At 50.8% G+C, this 17,944-nt stretch overlaps 7 protein-coding genes across 7 annotated transcripts; 4 read left to right on the top strand and 3 right to left on the bottom strand.

The window, feature by feature from the left end:
* Nucleotides 1-457: 457 nt before the first annotated feature.
* MIND_00588400 (CFEM domain-containing protein) lies at nucleotides 458-1,092 on the bottom strand (the record flags this gene model as incomplete). Its single annotated transcript, XM_037362642.1, has 3 exons — nucleotides 458-666; nucleotides 728-855; nucleotides 905-1,092. 3 exons carry the CDS (start codon nucleotides 1,090-1,092, stop codon nucleotides 458-460), a joined length of 525 nt encoding a protein of 174 aa, XP_037220563.1.
* A 441-nt stretch (nucleotides 1,093-1,533) lies between these two features.
* Nucleotides 1,534-3,811, top strand: MIND_00588300 (uncharacterized protein; the record flags this gene model as incomplete). The annotated part of the gene is made up of 11 exons (XM_037362641.1): nucleotides 1,534-1,604; nucleotides 1,656-1,908; nucleotides 1,960-2,126; nucleotides 2,194-2,355; nucleotides 2,398-2,417; nucleotides 2,462-2,643; nucleotides 2,701-2,737; nucleotides 2,793-3,077; nucleotides 3,131-3,486; nucleotides 3,536-3,744; nucleotides 3,793-3,811. 11 exons carry the CDS (start codon nucleotides 1,534-1,536, stop codon nucleotides 3,809-3,811), a joined length of 1,761 nt encoding a protein of 586 aa, XP_037220562.1.
* A 275-nt stretch (nucleotides 3,812-4,086) lies between these two features.
* MIND_00588200 (Oxysterol-binding protein) lies at nucleotides 4,087-8,507 on the top strand (the record flags this gene model as incomplete). Its single annotated transcript, XM_037362640.1, has 15 exons — nucleotides 4,087-4,162; nucleotides 4,222-4,272; nucleotides 4,327-4,500; nucleotides 4,552-4,776; nucleotides 4,828-5,030; nucleotides 5,088-5,155; nucleotides 5,205-5,317; nucleotides 5,369-5,518; nucleotides 5,566-5,704; nucleotides 5,752-7,120; nucleotides 7,173-7,200; nucleotides 7,246-7,292; nucleotides 7,348-7,365; nucleotides 7,423-7,770; nucleotides 7,821-8,507. 15 exons carry the CDS (start codon nucleotides 4,087-4,089, stop codon nucleotides 8,505-8,507), a joined length of 3,696 nt encoding a protein of 1,231 aa, XP_037220561.1.
* Nucleotides 8,508-8,713: 206 nt separating this feature from the next.
* MIND_00588100 (uncharacterized protein) lies at nucleotides 8,714-9,424 on the top strand (the record flags this gene model as incomplete). The annotated part of the gene is made up of 3 exons (XM_037362639.1): nucleotides 8,714-8,809; nucleotides 8,857-9,200; nucleotides 9,256-9,424. The coding sequence occupies 3 exons, from the start codon at nucleotides 8,714-8,716 to the stop codon at nucleotides 9,422-9,424; spliced, it is 609 nt and encodes a 202-aa protein (XP_037220560.1).
* Nucleotides 9,425-9,520: 96 nt separating this feature from the next.
* MIND_00588000 (4-oxalocrotonate tautomerase) lies at nucleotides 9,521-10,131 on the bottom strand (the record flags this gene model as incomplete). Its single annotated transcript, XM_037362638.1, has 4 exons — nucleotides 9,521-9,646; nucleotides 9,699-9,810; nucleotides 9,858-9,893; nucleotides 9,944-10,131. The coding sequence occupies 4 exons, from the start codon at nucleotides 10,129-10,131 to the stop codon at nucleotides 9,521-9,523; spliced, it is 462 nt and encodes a 153-aa protein (XP_037220559.1).
* A 308-nt stretch (nucleotides 10,132-10,439) lies between these two features.
* Nucleotides 10,440-12,135, bottom strand: MIND_00587900 (Endoglucanase 1; the record flags this gene model as incomplete). Its single annotated transcript, XM_037362637.1, has 12 exons — nucleotides 10,440-10,474; nucleotides 10,527-10,734; nucleotides 10,780-10,828; nucleotides 10,879-10,972; nucleotides 11,022-11,028; nucleotides 11,079-11,282; nucleotides 11,334-11,465; nucleotides 11,520-11,550; nucleotides 11,605-11,696; nucleotides 11,754-11,867; nucleotides 11,916-11,999; nucleotides 12,046-12,135. 12 exons carry the CDS (start codon nucleotides 12,133-12,135, stop codon nucleotides 10,440-10,442), a joined length of 1,140 nt encoding a protein of 379 aa, XP_037220558.1.
* Nucleotides 12,136-13,228: 1,093 nt separating this feature from the next.
* Nucleotides 13,229-17,326, top strand: MIND_00587800 (uncharacterized protein; the record flags this gene model as incomplete). The annotated part of the gene is made up of 9 exons (XM_037362636.1): nucleotides 13,229-13,327; nucleotides 13,387-13,467; nucleotides 13,529-13,591; nucleotides 13,636-13,680; nucleotides 13,733-13,837; nucleotides 13,886-14,182; nucleotides 14,237-14,278; nucleotides 14,322-16,402; nucleotides 16,456-17,326. 9 exons carry the CDS (start codon nucleotides 13,229-13,231, stop codon nucleotides 17,324-17,326), a joined length of 3,684 nt encoding a protein of 1,227 aa, XP_037220557.1.
* Nucleotides 17,327-17,944: the final 618 nt, after the last annotated feature.

Below are 17,944 nucleotides of genomic sequence, written 5' to 3'. Positions count from 1 at the left end.
GTTCACAGGCTTTTCATCTCGGGCCTCGACGTTCAATTTCACAGTTGTACTTATACGATGAGGTGAACTTGACGATGGAAAGCGGTTCACGCAATGCTATGAGGCTCTCATTTTACTCCAGGTGACCAAGTCCCAGATAATCCCGAGGTAAGCTTACTTCGAGTCTTCGGGGTTTTTTCTCACCTTGGAGAGATCTTTGACATGAAGATGACCATGTCGCAACTTTCAATTCCCGTGGTGTAGAAGAAATAGAACAATGTGATAGCTGCGCAAGAAACGGTGGTAGGGTCATTAGGTGAAGCACTACAGGGAGGTCAACCAAGTATACTTGACCGTGAGGTTTGTAGCCACAAAGACAGGACTTCGGGATTTGCCAACAAAATTTAGAACTGGATTTTTTCCCAAGTTGACTCTGAGGATGTCGGTACAACAAGCGATATATTTGACCCAGTATTCTTCAAACCAAGCTGAAGATTAAAATGCTTGCCAGGGAAACTTCTCTCAAAATCGACATCGTAATGCTTGTGGTGAGCATCGTGTGGGCGCGGCTTGTTGGAATGGAAGGGAGCCCATTTTCTGTAGCAGGAGAAGTGGGTGCGGCTGCGGCTACCGTTGCGGAAAGTGAAAGATGGTTAGGCGTAGCAGTTCCTGTTGCGACGACAGCAACTACAAATTCCCAAGTTATTTCAACATAAACTTGCTTGATTCGGTGGGGGACACTCCACACCTTTGTTGCAGAGCTGGATAAGCAAACCTTGGGCTTGAGGGGCAGCGAATGCATCACACCGAGCATCAAGACATTGTGTCAAGTCTGCCTGGAGTTGAGCAGATGCGCAAGCGCAATGAACGTCGTCGCTGTAATTTTTGGTCATTCAAGGTGGAAACTATCTTGCTACCGGCTTACATAGCACAGTTATTAGCATTTGCCGCCACTTCAAAGCAAGATTCCATGCAGGGGTCCAGTGCAGGAGTGCTGCTCGGCAGAACAACACCAGAAATCGTCGCAGATGCCTGCGATGCCCCAGAAACAAGAAGAGCACCAGAGAGAAAGCCAGAAATCAACAGTGCATTCCTTCCAGGGAATAACACCATGGGTGAAAGAAAGAGAATCAACCAGAGCAGAGCAGAGCAGATTCAGCAGAAAGAAGATGACCGTTGGCGTCCGTTGCCTTTTTTGGAATTCGAAGTTGATTGCCGAACCTAAGGTTTGGCTCTATATAACAAGGTTGCCATCAGCACTACCACATTCGGAGTGGCAGTGCAAAATTATTCCCTTTTTTGGCTGCGTCACATGATGGCTGGATCATCTGGTAAGGTTCGGCATCTGCCGCTTGCGGCCTTATCCCCTCTCATACATACAATACAGGTTGCTTGCTTTCAGCCATCTCCATTGAATCCACAGCCCGCTTCGTTCTTCGTTGTCCAGGCAGCATACACACCAACCTCGTTCGATCCTAACCAATGCCATGCGAATGTTTCTAGCAGCGATCTTGTTTCTTCTCCTCCCATTTCGCCCTGTGGGCAAAGTGGCTGATGTTCCTTGTTAGCCTGAGTTTGCTATTCCCCCTTTGCTTTAGCATTACTGGACGTGCGGCAAACGACTGGTTAGTCGCTTAATCTAGCATTCCTACATGACTAAAAAAAAAGTAAAACAGGTCGTCACCGTGCTTCAGCGGTGAATGCTCATATGATATCCCCGCCTCTCAGTCATCTGGAACCTTGCGAATTTGGGGGGCATCGGACGCTATTTCTGATATTACTCCGGCCGCTGGATGGGCAATATTGGACTGCGTCAAAGGCGCTATGGCGCAGGACATACGCGTTGTCTGCACTGATGGTCAAGGATGTGAACACCTTGCCCAAACAACGGGCAGTGGGGTGGGGAAGATAGTCAGATTACCAGAAAACGTGCGTCCGGAAATTTCTTGACCTTTTGCCAACCATCGACAATCAAATTAGTGCGGACAAAGTGCTTTTGCTCTTATCACAAAGCAATGGGTGCACCATGACCAAACCCTTCCTCCAGCACTTGCAAGTCAGCTGCGCCAACGCTCGAATGATGGCTCTCTACCTCAAGTCAAAGGACTAAGTTTGGACGCGAACTTCAATAATGTCGAGCATTCATCGTATGTGGCGAATCTTTTTCTTTTGCTTAGGCAGCTTGGGCTGTTTCCATGATAAACTCTCGTTTAGTGCTGGCCCAATTAACTTTGCTATCCATGGCCTGACTCAATCTGTTCCTCCTCTACCTTCAAGCAACCAACGCCGAAGTCGCACTCGTCGGACTCCGCGGTCCCAATCCGAAATTCAAGATCGCTCGGTGGTTTCTGTGCTACAACAAGCTTTCAACGGCAAGTTGTCCCCATGTTGACAATTGTCTACTTATCCTCCTTCAAGAATTCAATTCTTTCAATCAGGTGTGTTGCAGGGCATCGCTAATCTATCGATGTTAACAATATAGGGCAGTCTACGATGCAAAAGCTCAAGGAAGTTGATCTCAAAAAGACATTTCCGCTCTTCAGCGACAACATTTCCTGCCCAGCAGTTGGCAAAGTCCCAGCATTTGAAGCCTCCGTTTCTGGTTCAGTTGATGCCTGCATCGTCGCCAACATCACACTCACCGTTTCGGCAGTGGGAACTCTTGTGAGCAAATCCTGATTCCCGAGTCTCTAATTCCAATGGCACTGACAACGTTCGTAGTTGCCAGCGAACTTTACCAAGTTTGGCCTGGTTGTGGGTCAGTTTTGTGATTTGATTGTGATGAGTCTTTTCACCGTTCTTCCCCTGACTAGGACTTGATGCGGATCTTGAAGGCACTCTCAAGGTCGCAGGATCGGCCTCTGCTACTCTTGACTCGGGAGCAATCGACCTCATCACCATTGGCATTCCTGGACTGGATTTTCCAGGAATTTTAACTATCGGACCTTCGTTCAAGGTCCAAGCACAAGCAACTGCTACTCTTGACGTTGGAGTTGATTTGAGTGTGGATTTGTCATACTGCATCAGTGGGGCGAAGTTTTTCTATCCGCCATCCCCGTTCAACAAGAACTCGGGCAAATTTACGCCAAACAACTCTCGTGCGTGCGATCACTTGTCTTATTCTCAATCTCGCCAGCTTATGTGTGACAAGCCCTCAACTTTTCGGTGGCACCAAATGTATCGTCCAAAGCCAAACTCGAAGCGCACATTATTCCCAGTCTCGACTTCGGCATCACCGCAATCAACGGGTTAGCCTCCGCCAACATTTTCTTGGATGTTGATACAAGCTCAACAATGACGCTGTCTCTCGATGGCTCTGCCAATGTTGAAGGCGGTGGGACAACCAAGTCGGGCATTGATATTACGAGCAAGCAAGCCCAGTTGGATGGGTGCGTTGACATTGGGGCGGGATTGGCAATCGATGCTGGTGCTGATGGGCAGTTTTTCGATATATTTGACTTTGCACCAAAAGTGAACCTGTTTACGAAGAACTTCGACTTTTTCAAGGTATGAATTTCAGTATTTTTTCCGAAACAGATGACTGACGCTCACGTAGAAGTGCTTCGGTGTGCAAGCAAACTCAACGAAACGGGAAGCCGAGCTGCCTTCCATCTCCGACTTTGGGCATTATGAGATGTCGAGGAGTCGAGTGCGGAGACGTGATTTGGCTACCCGAGCGCTCACACTGACATGTCCACCGAGTTCGAGCGCCGATTCGACGTCCAAGCTGGTGTCCGTCGCAAACTCGGTGATTGGATCCTCCAGGTGAGTGAATCGTGAGATTGTGTTTTGCCAAATGCTGACGGGTTCCAGTATCAAACTGAAAAATTAAGCTTTCCTCATTGCATTTGTACTGCTTGTTATTTGTAGTCTATGTACTTACTTTTGTGTTTTTATCACTTTCGACCTTGCATCGATGACACTGAATGAATGGCTGACAGACAGTTCAGTGACCATCGTCTCGGCACACTGTTGGCGATCGGGTAGACGATAACAAATCAAGCACCCACGTGCCACTCTATCCTTGGTCTTTCCCCAGCGGGACTTTTTGTCACCCCAGCACAGCGCTGGCCACGTCTTCGACGAACCCACGCGTTTAAATTCTTCATGGCCTCTTCTACTTCGTCCTCGTCAATACGCAAATCCACCACCTCTGCCTCCTCTCTTTTCACCTCCGAATCCAGTGCGCATTTGACCCCCTCCTCCGAACCCGCTATCTCGGTTTCTCACTCTTGCTGTTAGCCTCCGCAGAGCCTCTCTACCAAGTGAAGTTACTCAACGCTCTCCGGACGGGTGAGTTCCACTTCCAGTCAACTCTTGACCAATGATGATGGCGACGTGTTATAGGTGACCCCGCTCTCATTCATCCCTTTCTCGCGGAAATCGGAAAGGAGAAGCGGAAATCTGCCGACCAGCGGAATGGGTCAGGCAATACACTGAGTCGGGGGAGCAGCGAGAACGATCCGAATAGTATTGATACCGGCGCTGCTGCCCTCCACCTAGCAATTCGATGCGCCTCCCGTGCGTATTGACATTTTTTTCTGATCCCCCCTCCGTTGACCGTGTTTCTAGTTGAAACTGTGACGCTCTTGCTATCCCACCGAGCCATATCCCCCGTTGGCGTTCACCCACCAGGGACTGGGACAACAGCACTGCATCTCGCTGCCGCTCTCGGCCGTGCTGACGTCGTAGACCGTTTGTTGGAGCAGGAGACTGTCGATGATACCCTCCAAGATCGAGAAGGGCGAACCGCGCGCGATGTAGCTCGAGGAAAGGATGTTATTCGTGTCTTCGATGGTATGTTTATTTGCTCTACAAACGTGCCCGAGTTGACCTATTCTTGTTAAGACTCCCGGACCTTCTTGAATGCGTCATATCGCAGCCTGTTACGCTCATATATTCTCTCGCCCATGCCGTCGGCATCTTTCTCTTCCAGTCCAAACCCGCAAGCAGCTGTTGGCCCGCCGCCTGCTCTGATTTCGATGCTATCTTCGCCCAGAGCAGCACATCTTGACTTGTCATATATTGACGACGCAAGCGGGCGGACATTGGTGCGTATTGTGTGGCCCCACTCTTAATTTTAGATCTCTCATTGTCATTATTTATAGCTACATGAAGCTGCTCGGCGACGTGACCTTCGTCTGCTTGAACTAGCAGTTAGAGCTGGTGCAGATGTGTAAGTCGCGGGCCTCATATCTCTCCTTCCATTGAATCCACCTGGATAGGTTTGTCCGGGATCGACGAGGAAAACTACCTGGTGAAGAGAGTAGTGGTGATGGGAGGAGCGGTGCTAGAGGCGGAAAGGGAAATGGAGATGTGAAGGCATTCCTTCGACAACGTGTGTGCCCGCTTTTCTCGCAACAAATCTCTCGTACTGACATGAATGCAGTGACCAACCAGGATGCTGCCTTGATACGCTCAGAGCAACAAAGCGCACCGATTCATGCGCCATCGATGCGAGGGTTCCTGAATAAATATACGAATGTCGCGAAAGGATATAATACCCGTTGGTTCGTGCTCGAGAACGGTGTTTTGAGTTGTGGGTTCTTTCCATCTTGAAAAGTACAATTGTTCAACCAATTCCAGATTACCGTCACCAAGAAGATGAGGTGTTTGCTAGTCGCGGCTCCATTGCTGTCGTCAATTGTGTGCTCAAGCCTCCATCCGGTACCGATCGCTTGCGGTTTGAGATCCATTCAGGATCCGGCAAAGGCGGGGAGAAATGGTGCGTGGGCGAATAGTCTTCTATCTGGTCGCTGAATCAGTCGCTAGGTACCTTAAAGCCAACCATCCCATCGAGGCTGGGCGGTGGGTTTCTGCCGTTGCCGCAAGTGTTGCTTGGGCAAAAGCACGTGCCGGAGAGGATTCCGAGAGCATCGACGGGCGTCCTTCAAATGCTGGTGTTATGGGAAGCGGGGCAAGCATCATGAGCAACAGCAGTGCTGGAAGTCGTACACGAGTTGTCAGCGTTCTACGGCGCAGCGGTACAGGCACCATGTCGTCTGCGACAGGGTCACGACCAAGCCGCTCTCACACCGGTGAAGCTGATTCGCTGACGAGCGAGCCTGGAGGCAGGACCAGTGGAGAAGGGAGCCCTAAACTTGGCGAATCAGATGCCGAAAGGGATGGCGATGTTGAAGAAGAGCCTTCAGATGACGATGAAGACCCGGACTCATCGGCCAGCGTTTCCCTGAACGGAAAACGGGGAGTTGCGGCCCCACATGAAGATACCTTCGAATTGCTTGGAAACAGCGCAACAACACAACTGGAACTGATTCTTGGTCTCGTAGGAGGAAACACCGGGGCCCAAGATGCTTTACGTGATGCATTGTCCACTGTGACGGAGTTCGTGGCCGTCGCAAAAGAGCGGGACGCTTGGTGGCGGAAGAAGCTTGCTCGTTCACGAGCCAAAGCAACTGCATGGGAAAACAGTCTTGCGAGCTCTGTGCGAGAGGCTGAAACACTCGAACAAGAGCTGAGATTACGCAGTCGAAAACGGGGAAGTCGATTCTTCGATGCCAATGAAGTCCAGGCAGCTCTCGCAGGAGGATCGACGGGCGGAACACTCAAAGCAAGACAAAAACGAATGAGCATGTTAGCGACAACAGTGGCAGAAGATGATCGCCTTGTGGAATCGCCACCAGCCCACAAGCAAGAATTTGATAGCCCATTCCAAGAGCCAGCTGCTGTAGCTGTCCGGCAACCAACCGCACCGCTTGTTGTTGCGTCTCCGCCACCATTTCCTCCTGTGCGATCTTCCACAGCTGAGACACTATCACCGGCGACAGCGACAGCTTCAACCTTTGGCCAGCGCGGCTATGTCAATCATGCCGATACGGAGTCGATGATCGACACTGACGAGGAGGATGAATTCTTCGACGCGATCGAATCGAATACCATTCCAAATCTGGTGGTCGCGGATGGTCTCAAGAGCCCCGCGCACTCAGAAATGGAGTTGCCCAATTCCATCAACGTCAAGCCGTACGAGGGCTATAAGCAATTGCGAGAAAAGCTTCTTTTGACCAACGAACGGCCCAGTACGAGTCTGTGGAGTGTGTTGAAGCATAGCATAGGGAAGGATTTGACCAAAATCAGTTTCCCTGTGTTCTTCAATGAACCTACGAGTATGCTTCAGCGAATGGTACGTATCCCATGTATTCTTGGCTTGAATTTCTATCTAACCAAAGTACTAGGCCGAGGACATGGAATTCTCAGAGTGTCGTATGTCGTCGTGTTATTGTGTGAAGTTGTGCTAAAAGCCCCTAGTTGATGTTGCGGCGAAGGAACGCGATCCTCATCGCCGAATAGCGTTTGTTGCGGCATTCGCAATGTCAAATTACTCTTCGACGATTGGTCGAATTGCAAAAGCCCTTCAATCCCATGCTTGTGAGTTTTCGACCTTGTTTCTCTTTTCAGATTCGAAAGTCTCACTATGTTGGTCAGAGCGAAACCTTCGAATATGTGCGGATTGACAAAGAGTACCGGTACCTTTCGGAGCAAGTCAGCCACCACCCGCCCATATCTGCTTGCATGGCCGAATCGCCGTACTGGCGGTACTTTGGCGAGGTTGATGCCCAGAACAAATTCATGGGCAAATCATTTGAGATTCGCCCGACGGGAAGGGCGCATGCGGAACTCTTGTTGCCAAAAGAATTTGCTCCCTCTTATCCGCGAGGACAGGCGCCATTTGAGAGCAAGGTCAAGGAGCACTTCTCGTGGAAAAAGGTGACGACAAACGTCTCTGGCTTTATTCTTGGTGCCCCTACCATTGACCACTATGGCGACATGACTGTTAGTTTCCAACTTGCCAATGTTTATTTGTGCTAATGCTAGTGTTTTAGATCACCAATCATCGCACCGGGGACACTTGCGTGCTAACGTTCAAGCCGCGGGGCTGGCGAGGAAAAGATGCTTTCGAGATCTCTGGGTATGTCCAGGATGCGCGTGGGCAGGTGACCTACGAGATTGCTGGCCGCTGGAACTCGCAACTTATCGCGCGGCAAGTCGGTGCGGGTACTGGCGCACTCAACCCTGATCTCACTGTTGGTGGGCAAATCAACTCGCCCTCATCGACCCCGGAGTACATTCTCCTATGGAGAAATTCAGACAAGCCTGTTGGATCGCCATTCAACCTGACTCCGTTCGCTATCACGCTGAATAACTGCCCTAAAGACACGCTCAAGCCATACTTGTGTCCGACAGACTGCCGGCTGCGGCCCGACCAGCGGGCGTTTGAGATGGGCGAGTACGAGACTGCGAACGGGCTGAAGAACGACCAGGAGGAGTTCCAGCGTGCAACGCGCAAGAGGAGAGAAACGGGAGAGATACCCGCGCATCGGCCGAGGTGGTTTACTGCGGAAACGGATGGGGATGCAGGTGATCGGGTTTGGACGCCGACAAGAAATGCGGATGGTGCTATGGAGTACTGGGCGGAGCGAGAGGCGGTATGGAAGGCGGGCGGTACTGCGAAGAAAGGCTGGACGGGCGTGGACCCGATATTTATTCAAGAACCGGATTTTATGCGTTAGATTATCGTCTTCTTTATTGCCTCGGACTCGGTAGAGCTCTTTATACTCCCCCGTGTACTCTAATAATTTGTGAGAAAATCTCGCTTCACTTTCGCCCCGGTTTTGCTTTGAGGCACCTCCCATGCCCACTCCACTGTGGGTCTGCTTCGCAGGCTTGTGGGCCATAAAGCCTGTCGCTGCCTGAGCAAGGGGGTATTGAAACAACTATGAAATTCACATTGCTGCTTGTTGCTCTCGGTATTCCTACTCTCGCCCAGGACGTTTCGACGCAGCTGGTTAAAAGAGCTTTCGTGGACGCAAACGTGAGTTTACGGCGACCTGAAGCATTAATAGCTTTAACCTGTTGTAGATCCCCAAGGACCTGTCCATTACCTTCAACCCAACAGCGCTGCTTGAGGTGTCGCTTCCGCAAGGTGCCCGGCCGCCCATCGTTCTTCACGCTGGAATAAATGTCCCGCGCAATGACACTGCCGGTCCCCCGATATTCCACGTCGCTGGAAACATAGGCCATGGGCCATTCGTCGTGGCCACCGTTGACCCCGACGCGCCGACGCCCCAAGACCCCAATGAGGCCCAGATTCGCCACTTCCTGGGCGGAAATTTCTTCAACCGCGCTGGCCTGCTCGTCAACACGACCCCCGCCATATCAGAGTTCTTGCAGCCCACCCCGCCCGCCGGGTCTGACGCCCATCGGTATGTGCTTGTCTGGGGGGTTGGAAAATATATGTACCCTAATTTGGCCGCGCAGATATGTCTTCCTGTTGTTCAAGCAGTCTCCTGAATTCGCACGCCAGACACTGGTCAACTCGACAACGTCTATCGCGTTGTTCAACATAAGCATGTTTGCGAAGGAAGTCGACCTTGGAAACCCGATTGCGGGGACCTTTATGAAGGTTGCACCAGAGCCGTCATCGTAGTGAAAGTGTTGTACAAAATTGACATGGACACGGACACAAGTAAAACACGATCACATGCTTCGGGTTTTGGCATTAGTATACATGATCCTAGTCAATCTACAGAGTCGCTTTAATCGCTGCGAGCTCATCATCGGGCACTGGCCGGTTCTCTTTCTTCCAAATGGTCTCTTCGACGGAGCCAATCGCGGGTGGTGAGCGGCCGTTCTCGTGCCAGAGGTCTCTCTGCAGCCGCGCAGTTGAATGACAGTATCCAAATGAAGGGAGGAGCACGTACATCGCAAATATCTTTGATCTGAACCTCCCAGTCGACGCCGCGGCCCTTAATCCACGGCTCGATAACCGCCTCGTATTTATCGAGGAACTCCTTCTTGGCAGCGACGGGTGCGCTTGACAGAGGTCAGCATATGGGGTAGGGAGCAGCAACCCGACTCACTCTCCAAAGTTACGCGCGATGTGTTCAACATCGATTCTAGAATGCGATTTGAGTCTGATTCAGCATATACTACCGCTGGGAAGCACCTGACAAAGGACTTGGCTGGCTTGCCGCCATAGTAGAAGTCGTGGCCCTCCAGCTCAACGAAGAATACGACGACATAGAATCGTGGCAGGCCAACACCCTCGTAGATGTCCGTGATCTTCTCGGAAAGGACGCCCTTCTCTTCGGCCGAGAGGTAGCCTTTGGGGATGATCCAGCGGTGAATGGGCATGTTTGGGAGTGGGTGCTCTCTGAGTTCTGTGCTGGTCTTTTGTACGCTGCACTTCTTCCGCCGAATCAGCGATCAAAAACGGCGTTGGTCAGCTGTACGTCGGCCTGTCCAGTGCGCGAATACCAACAGTTTCGTCATCACCGAAGGCCGAGGTCTCACTCATGTTATCAGATTCGTGGCTTCTTCCCACACCACGCAATTCGACCCGTCGGAAGGGTGGCGTTCTTGCTACGCAATCCCACTCAGCTCGATTGAAGCGCTGCATTACTAGTGAAGGTAGGGTGTAAAGGGCCTCGGCCTAATCGACACTAATGTAAGCTCGATATCCCGCTCCGCTTCAAAGCTATTCGCTGGATCAGCCCAACTAGAGAAAAAGAAGGATGGAGGTGGCGCACTTTTAGGTATGTTTGGTCGGACCGCAGCCGGCCACACTGTCTGGAAGGCGTTTGGCTGCCCCAGGTCATTCATGTTTCCTGGCTCAAGGCTACCAGTGTCTGCGCCACAGCACGGCGAGAATGTCCCCCAGAACGGACCCGCCGCCCAGATGGCCCAACCGATGTATTCGTCGTTGGCCGCGAGGTACTTGAGCATGTCGTTCATGAACTGTGTCGTCCATCAGGGTGACAGGCAGGCAGAAAATAGACACACATTGAAGCAGTTCTGGTTGTTGCCTCCGCCGAATTCGCTAACGACAGCTCTATGGAATAGTGTCAGAGTAATGCATTTCTAGGTGATGCGGAGGCCCACTTGAGATGGTTTTGACGTAGCCAAGTAGTGAGATTGGCCAGGTTCGACGGGCCGGGCTGCTCGCACGCGTCATGCTGTCCCGAGAAGTCGATGTCTAGCCCAAGTTTGGTTCAGTTGATCGTTCGTATAGTGGAGACGCTAACCGAGGTACTATACCAAGAATGAGGCTTATTCCAAAAGTAGAGACAAAAGCAACGTACCTCGTGGATGTCAATGGCAGTGTTTTTAATGGGATCTCTCAGCTTATTGAGGAAGTCAGAGGAAGGAGCGTTGCCGTTGGTGACCTGGGTCCAGGTATGGCCGCCGGTGAATCCGTTGCCGGGCGCGAGGATGAGCTGGAAGGCGCCGGCCAGGCGGATACCGTCGATGGCGGCCTGGTTGTTGGCAAGGATGAGTTGTGTTGGCTATGAGGCTGGTTAATGCATGAAACAAATGCATTTTCAGGAGGGGCGAACCATATCATGAGGCTCGTTGTTGATTCCGAAAATGACACGCGGGTTCGATGCAAAGCGTCGAGCGAGCTCGAACCAGAACTCTCCGAATTGCAAGGTGGTGGCTGCCGTGGGGTCCGATGAGTTGCCAATAACCTGAAGAAGCCGATTCAATAGTGCCTTGCAACGGAAATAGAATCGGATACTGACACTACCGCTGAAAGGCTGGGAAGATGGGTCACTGGAGTGGGATTACATCAGGAATGATGTAAAATCGCTGTGACAGTGAGCATACTTGTAGCGCATGTAGTTGTGCGGGTCGATGAGTGCGTAGGCTCCTTTTGTTAGGGTGATGTAGTTGATGGCGTCTGCATATTCTTTGAAGTACTACATACGACATGTCCCTTGAGAATAAATTGATTTTAATGACAGAGAGCGACTTACAGTTTCATTGAATCTCGCACCCAATCCAAAAGAGAGAGGACACATTCGCTCCATGAGGAAAGTCACGCGGAAGAGGTTGATCTTCTCTTGGTCAACGAAGATGTCAACAGTGTCCTATGAATAATTGAGATGCAAGAAAGTGCCAAAAGGTGGCCAGCAAACTTTATTGATGAACGCGTAGTCGACGTTGAAACGACCGGGCAGTCCTTGTCCTTTGGATCCAAACACACCGAATTCGCCACCAGACTTGCGGAAGCATCAGCCATGGCTAGCTAGCAATGGAGAGACGCACTTCATTCACTCCAACATAGAGTAGCTTCGCCCACGACAGGGACAAGCACGCTGTACTCGCCAGGCTGAGGAAGAGGCGGGAGAGGAGCATTTTTTTCGGTGGATAGTCACTTCAGCATGTATCTGAGGCCCTTTTATGTGGAAAACAAGTTATTCTCGAGTATGTACGGGAGATTCTCGGCGGTGGAAATGTCGACTTCAGAAGGGTTTGCCCGAGTTCACGAGACCCGTCATTGGAAGCATTGAGGTCGAAAGCTCACAGGCGCAGCGCTCGGAAAGGTCAACGTCAATCGAGTGTTGCGGAGGCTATAGGCAAAGGAGAGCTGTTGTGCAATGTCGACGTTGATCAGGTCGAAGGAGTGCACGTGACCCTCACGTGTCAACCCTTTACTTTCCCTTGACTCCCACGTTCGGAAGGAATCCTCGGGCGGATTTTGTATTTCAATTAGCTTTGGCTCTCGGTCAAGCCTGGGACGCTATGCTCAACTCTTTTTTGGACTCCGTCTTCGTTCGCGATTTTGCCAGCACTCGCGATGTGCTTTCTGCCGCCGCCCTGACAAGTCAAGCATCAGGGCAAACGCAAAAGGCTTCGCCGCACAGGCGTAAAAGCGTCCGCAATATCTAAATGGGATCCATATACTTCCAGCTCTCTACTTCGATCTTGTGTCGAGGATTTCTCCGGCGTGGCTCGAATGAGCGAAATTTAATTCCTCATGTAAGAACAAGAGGATGTTCACAGAAATAAGAGCATTCTAATCTCAGTCGGATTCCAGTCAGTAGAGACAGTCGAGTTCAAGTTTGATCATGCTTTACCACGAAACTTGCCGTATCTTACATCCCAATCGTCGTGTAGGATTTTGTTCTTTTGTCCCAGTATATGAAATAGTCGAGAAATAGCCATTGACCGAGGTCGTTTTATCTCTCAGTTGAAACAGAACAAACTTCTCACTTGACTTATCCAAGTTATGGGTGATGCGCGACTCAAATTGAAGACCACACTTGGGTAGTATAAAAACGAATCACCTTTTATTTTCCGTGCATTCAACATGACCTCATCGTTATCGAGGTGGCCTCTATTTGCATGAACATTGAACTCGAGGAAAGGCCTAGGTTGTTGGACTGATGAAACTCTTGCCAAATCGGAAACTGCGTGACTCCTTTGGACGGAGCCGGATCGCAGCGCGATGCCTAGCTCGCGCCTGGCGCCGACTTCCTCGTCGTCGGCCACAAAAACCTCCATACACACGTTTTCTCCGGAAAAAAATATCTTTCACGGACCCCAAGTACGGCTTTCTTTCTTCTCCGCTTTTAGAACTGACGCTGACGGCAAACCTGTCTCCAGCTTTACCCCACTTTACCGGCGAGCCCTAGTCCAGCCTTAGGCACGCACCTGTCGCTTCCCAAGAATGTTGTCTACGATCTGGTGCGCCCTCGTCATCGTTTGCCTACTGATGCGCGGAAGCTAATGGAATTGTATCCCACAGCCTGAAACAGCCCTATCTTCGACAACCAACCACAAAAGTTCATCGTGGCCCAGTCTTCTAACGGTAAGCTTTCCCTCCTTCCTGTAACTCTCAATGACTGCCGCTAGCCTCCCAGAAACCTCTCTTTCGGCACCCCTGGCGATATTCTCAAGGTACGCGGCCATTCGTCATTGCATAGTATGTGTTGACTATCTTTGACCACAGACGGTGGCATCTCCTGCAACGCCGACGCCCGCGTGGCTCGAATTACCGATGTCAGAGCTGATGTATGGGGACGATGGAGAGACGACAAGAAGAAGTGACTTTTCCGTGTGTTACATGCTCATATTCTACGATCTGCGGCTGAGGCATTTCTAGCGCTCCCAATCGATGTCAAAGCTTCCACTCGGAGCCTCATCTCTCTCAATCGACACTATGCCTCGCACCTTTGCCCATTCGAGCCCTTTTCATTCACCTATCTCAGGTCTACTCAGCTCAAGGACAACCAGTAGTCTCTCTCCAACCGGCTTATTTGGTCCATTCGGTGAACCGGCGTCTTCACTCCCAAGTCTTTGGCACAGAATGTCGTCCCCGCACTCGCCAGGACCATTACTGGATCGCAGTCCACTATCACAGTACATATCCACAGACACCGGGAACGTGAAACCCTCACTGGTAAGCTCTCTCTCAACGACAACATACTAGGCGGGCTTATTAATTTCGTCCTAGATGGACGATGTTTTCATGGCCGACACCGATCACCACACTGAAGTGAGTGTTCCCTGTTCCCTGTTCTTCCGCTCACATTACATAGCCGGTAAACTTGTTGTGGTCGTCTCCCCTCGCCGTTCGAGAATCTTCAACGGCTGCACCTCCACCTCCGCTAGAATCTCCCGACAAGTTGTTTACACCTCCACCACCCTCCCCACTGCCAATGAAGCGCAAACGGGCTATCGAAAAGGAGGATGGGATACAACGCCGTCCTAGTCCACCGAAACGAAGACGGCAGCTTTTGGACTTTGTTGACGTCCCTCCTGCCCCTTATCCGATTCCACGCGCGCCTCTAAAGACTCGTTTCAATGTGCCGGAGAGATCCAAGGTGGTGGTTGTGAGCAGGGGTGAATCCGACCATCGAAAGGAGAAGGAGATACCCAAAAGTAGCAAGAGGTCGCGGTCCCGTCCTACGCTTTCGGAGGATGAACATGTCCTGTCCTCGATGCCAAGGTCTTCCCGGCAGGGAAACGTAGAAGAAGAGTCTACGCATAACAATTTCGGTCTCGACTTGGCGTCTGTCATGAATGGAGCTTTAGTCCACAATGCCCAACACGGGAACCCACAGCTACATAAAGGACCAAAGCCACAGAATACCACGAGGAAAAGGAAAAGGTCGATTGATCGTGTCGATCGTGAACGAGTTGGCAGCCAGCGGGGGGAGAAACATCCACGTGGGGGTAACCAGCTCACCAACGCATTACCGGTTCCAACGAAAACATCGGAAACGGACCAGCGTATTGACGGACCAATGATGTCTTCAGCAATATCAACCGCACCTTTGGGAACCAATCCAGCGCCATTGAGTGCCCTGGCTCAAGTCATGAAGGAACCAATTCCTAGACGACGACCTCTTGCTTTGCAGGAGCACCCTATCACGATACAGAGGCCAGATACCAGCCACAGCTTGCATCGGTTGTTCACAATTCATTTTCGGAAACTTGGTCTCGACGTTGAGCCTGAAACAATTGACCGTTGTGTCATAAACGCATCCGCGCCTTTGCGTCGCGCACCGGTCCCTTATGCACCGAGTTCCCAAGACATCGACCAGGACGCGTACACATTTGGAAGCGATCCCAGTTTCATAGCGCGGCTTTGCATACCTGAAGTTGAAGCTCCAACGACCGATGTTGACCCGGAGCCCGCCTCGAGTCCAAGCTCTTCTTCACTACCACTGCCCGAGCAGATTCAAATTCCTCCACCTCAGTCCCCCGCTGATCCAGCACCTGATGATGGTCATGATGCCGCAGCTCCCCTCCAAATTGAGCTCGATCTAATGGCTCTGATAACAACCTCGCCAGGAGCCAGCGAAAGCGCTACTCTGGACTCCGAGCCTCCGCCTCACGACGAACCGATGCCAATGTCCGAGAAAGCACGCGGTAAACAAAAAGCTGTCGACGTGTTGCCGATACCTTCGCCGACGTCCGTATCCGCCTCGTTCATGTTCCCCTCGTACCAGCCCGCCTACATGAACCGCAAAAATCCTTCCCTTTTCAATTCCATTGATCCCAGCGATATGGATGCTATCCTCGAAAATACGAACGATTACCCGGACCTGTTTGACCCTGAACCAGTTATATATGGTGTTGGGGAGAACGAGGAGCCGTCTGGGAACGGAACTATCGATCCCGCTCTGCTAGGTGGCGGTGTAAATTCGGAATCGCAGCTACAAGTCCATGATTCAATATCCGACGATGGAGACGATTCCGCGAGCGACTCAGACGCTTCATGGATAGAAAAGTCACGTCCACAGCCAACTAAGCGGATCGCCAAGGAGAAAGTACTTTCTGCCCAATCGAGAGCGAAAAGTCCCGGCACTCCTTCAGATGCGCCTGTTCTCGAGACTCCTCTTAAGAGAGGACCGAAGCCTAAGCCAAAGCCAAAGCGAGACATCGCTCCGGGTTCCAAGCCTCACCATTGGAAGACCAAAAAAACGAAGAACGTAGTCGGCGTGGACAGACCGGAACTCTTCAATTCCGATAGGTACTTTCGCTATGACGGTCCTCCGTGGCCTCAGGGTGTTGGCTCTGTATACTGCCATCATTGCAGACGAAAGAACAGTCATCTGGTTGTCACCTTTGATGTTTGTGGGCATTCTTTTTGCATCCGTTGCGTCATGGTCAAGTAAGTCTACTGCTGCAACCCATTTAATCGAAACTCACAGAATTCCTATACAGATTCCCACCTAACACCGTGCCTTTCGAATCTCTCGCTCCAGAATCTGATTGTCCGAAATGCGCTGGCACTTGCCCCTGTGATTCTTGTTGCAATCGTCGCGGCGAAGAATATCACGCTCTTGACGGGGTACAGCGCCGTCCGCCAGGCTATGCTGTGCCCAAATCACCTCCCGCTCCACGCACGCCCCACACGGCTATCCCAGCAACTCCGGTCGTTCCGCCACCGCCGAAAATCGACTTTGAGCTCCAGCAAATGGTCATTCGCCCCATTGTGCCCTTTTCAATTATGTACAATCTTGACGACCAACCGGTCGCATATACCTACTTTGACGTGGACGACACGGTCGTTTTCAACAGTGACAACACTGATCAGGATGGAATATACGAAGAAATGGAACCCCGGCGCAAAATTCGAACAGACGCGGTACTCGCCCGACGCAAGCCCTTCCGCAGGGTGTTCATCGGGGCGGTCCAAGAGAGTTGGAATCTCGGACCGAATCCTACCATCTTTATCGACCCTCCCCCTCGACGTTATAAGCGGGACGCTGTCAAAAAACGACGTTTTATTGGTGTTGATCCTGCGTTGGCCCGATATCCGCCTTTGCCCACTGCAAATGAATCGATCCAGGCCGCAACCGAGACCAACCCTATACCGTCGTTGTCTCTGTCCGAAGAAACAGTACCGCAGCCAGAGACCGGCTCGGGGCTGGTTGGCATCTTAGTTGATGTTTTAAGGGAGAATTCAGCGGATGCTCCTCTGGCTCAAGAAAGTCCCTTCAACCCCGACAGTGATGCAAGCCCGTGTCTGTCCTCTTTACCATCGCCACCAGCCCGCGATGCGACCCCGGTCCAGGACTCCGAAGTCGTGTAGCTTATTTCTCCTTTTGTTCAATATTTATCCCTTTTTGGTTACCTTTATCGCATTTGACGTTGGGCAAAATGCAACCTCCATGACTATACGTACTCTCCAACTGTAGCTATATTAACTGTAGGTCGTTGTAAATTGGCTTGTGCAAATAAACAGGACCACCACTCTATCATGTTGTTTAGAGAATATCATCACCCCTTCCTTGGCAAAAAAATATTATTTATTTCACTTGAATCCAAGATTAAATGTTTGATGAGTTCCCTGTGTATACAGGATAATTCTTCAGATTATATTCAGTAGTCAGCCATTCCTCTTTGATATCTTGTGGAACGATATTAGTAATCTGAAAAAAGATAAGTTTCTAATAAAATACTTATATCAGACAAAGGATTCTGTATAAAGAAATTCTGCATATTTAAAAGGGCGATTTTTGCTATCTCTAGGCATTTCCATTGGTAGCATAAGCATGTCCTAATTAAAAACCCTATAAATCAATATCTTCGTATGAAATCTGCAGTCACAAAGGCCTTGAATCTATATGTAGACACCAGATCTCAAATTTATACTATACAATATAGGGGCTGTATAGAGTTTGCTAAGTAATAATTAGAAATCTGTAGA

The sequence above is a fragment of the Mycena indigotica genome (genome assembly GCF_014461135.1).
Source record: "Mycena indigotica strain 171206Taipei chromosome Unknown Mind.scaff0005, whole genome shotgun sequence".
Classification (NCBI taxonomy): Eukaryota; Fungi; Basidiomycota; class Agaricomycetes; order Agaricales; family Mycenaceae; genus Mycena; species Mycena indigotica.
Note: the sequence above shows the minus strand (reverse complement) of the source record. Positions and strands in the feature narration are given on the sequence as shown.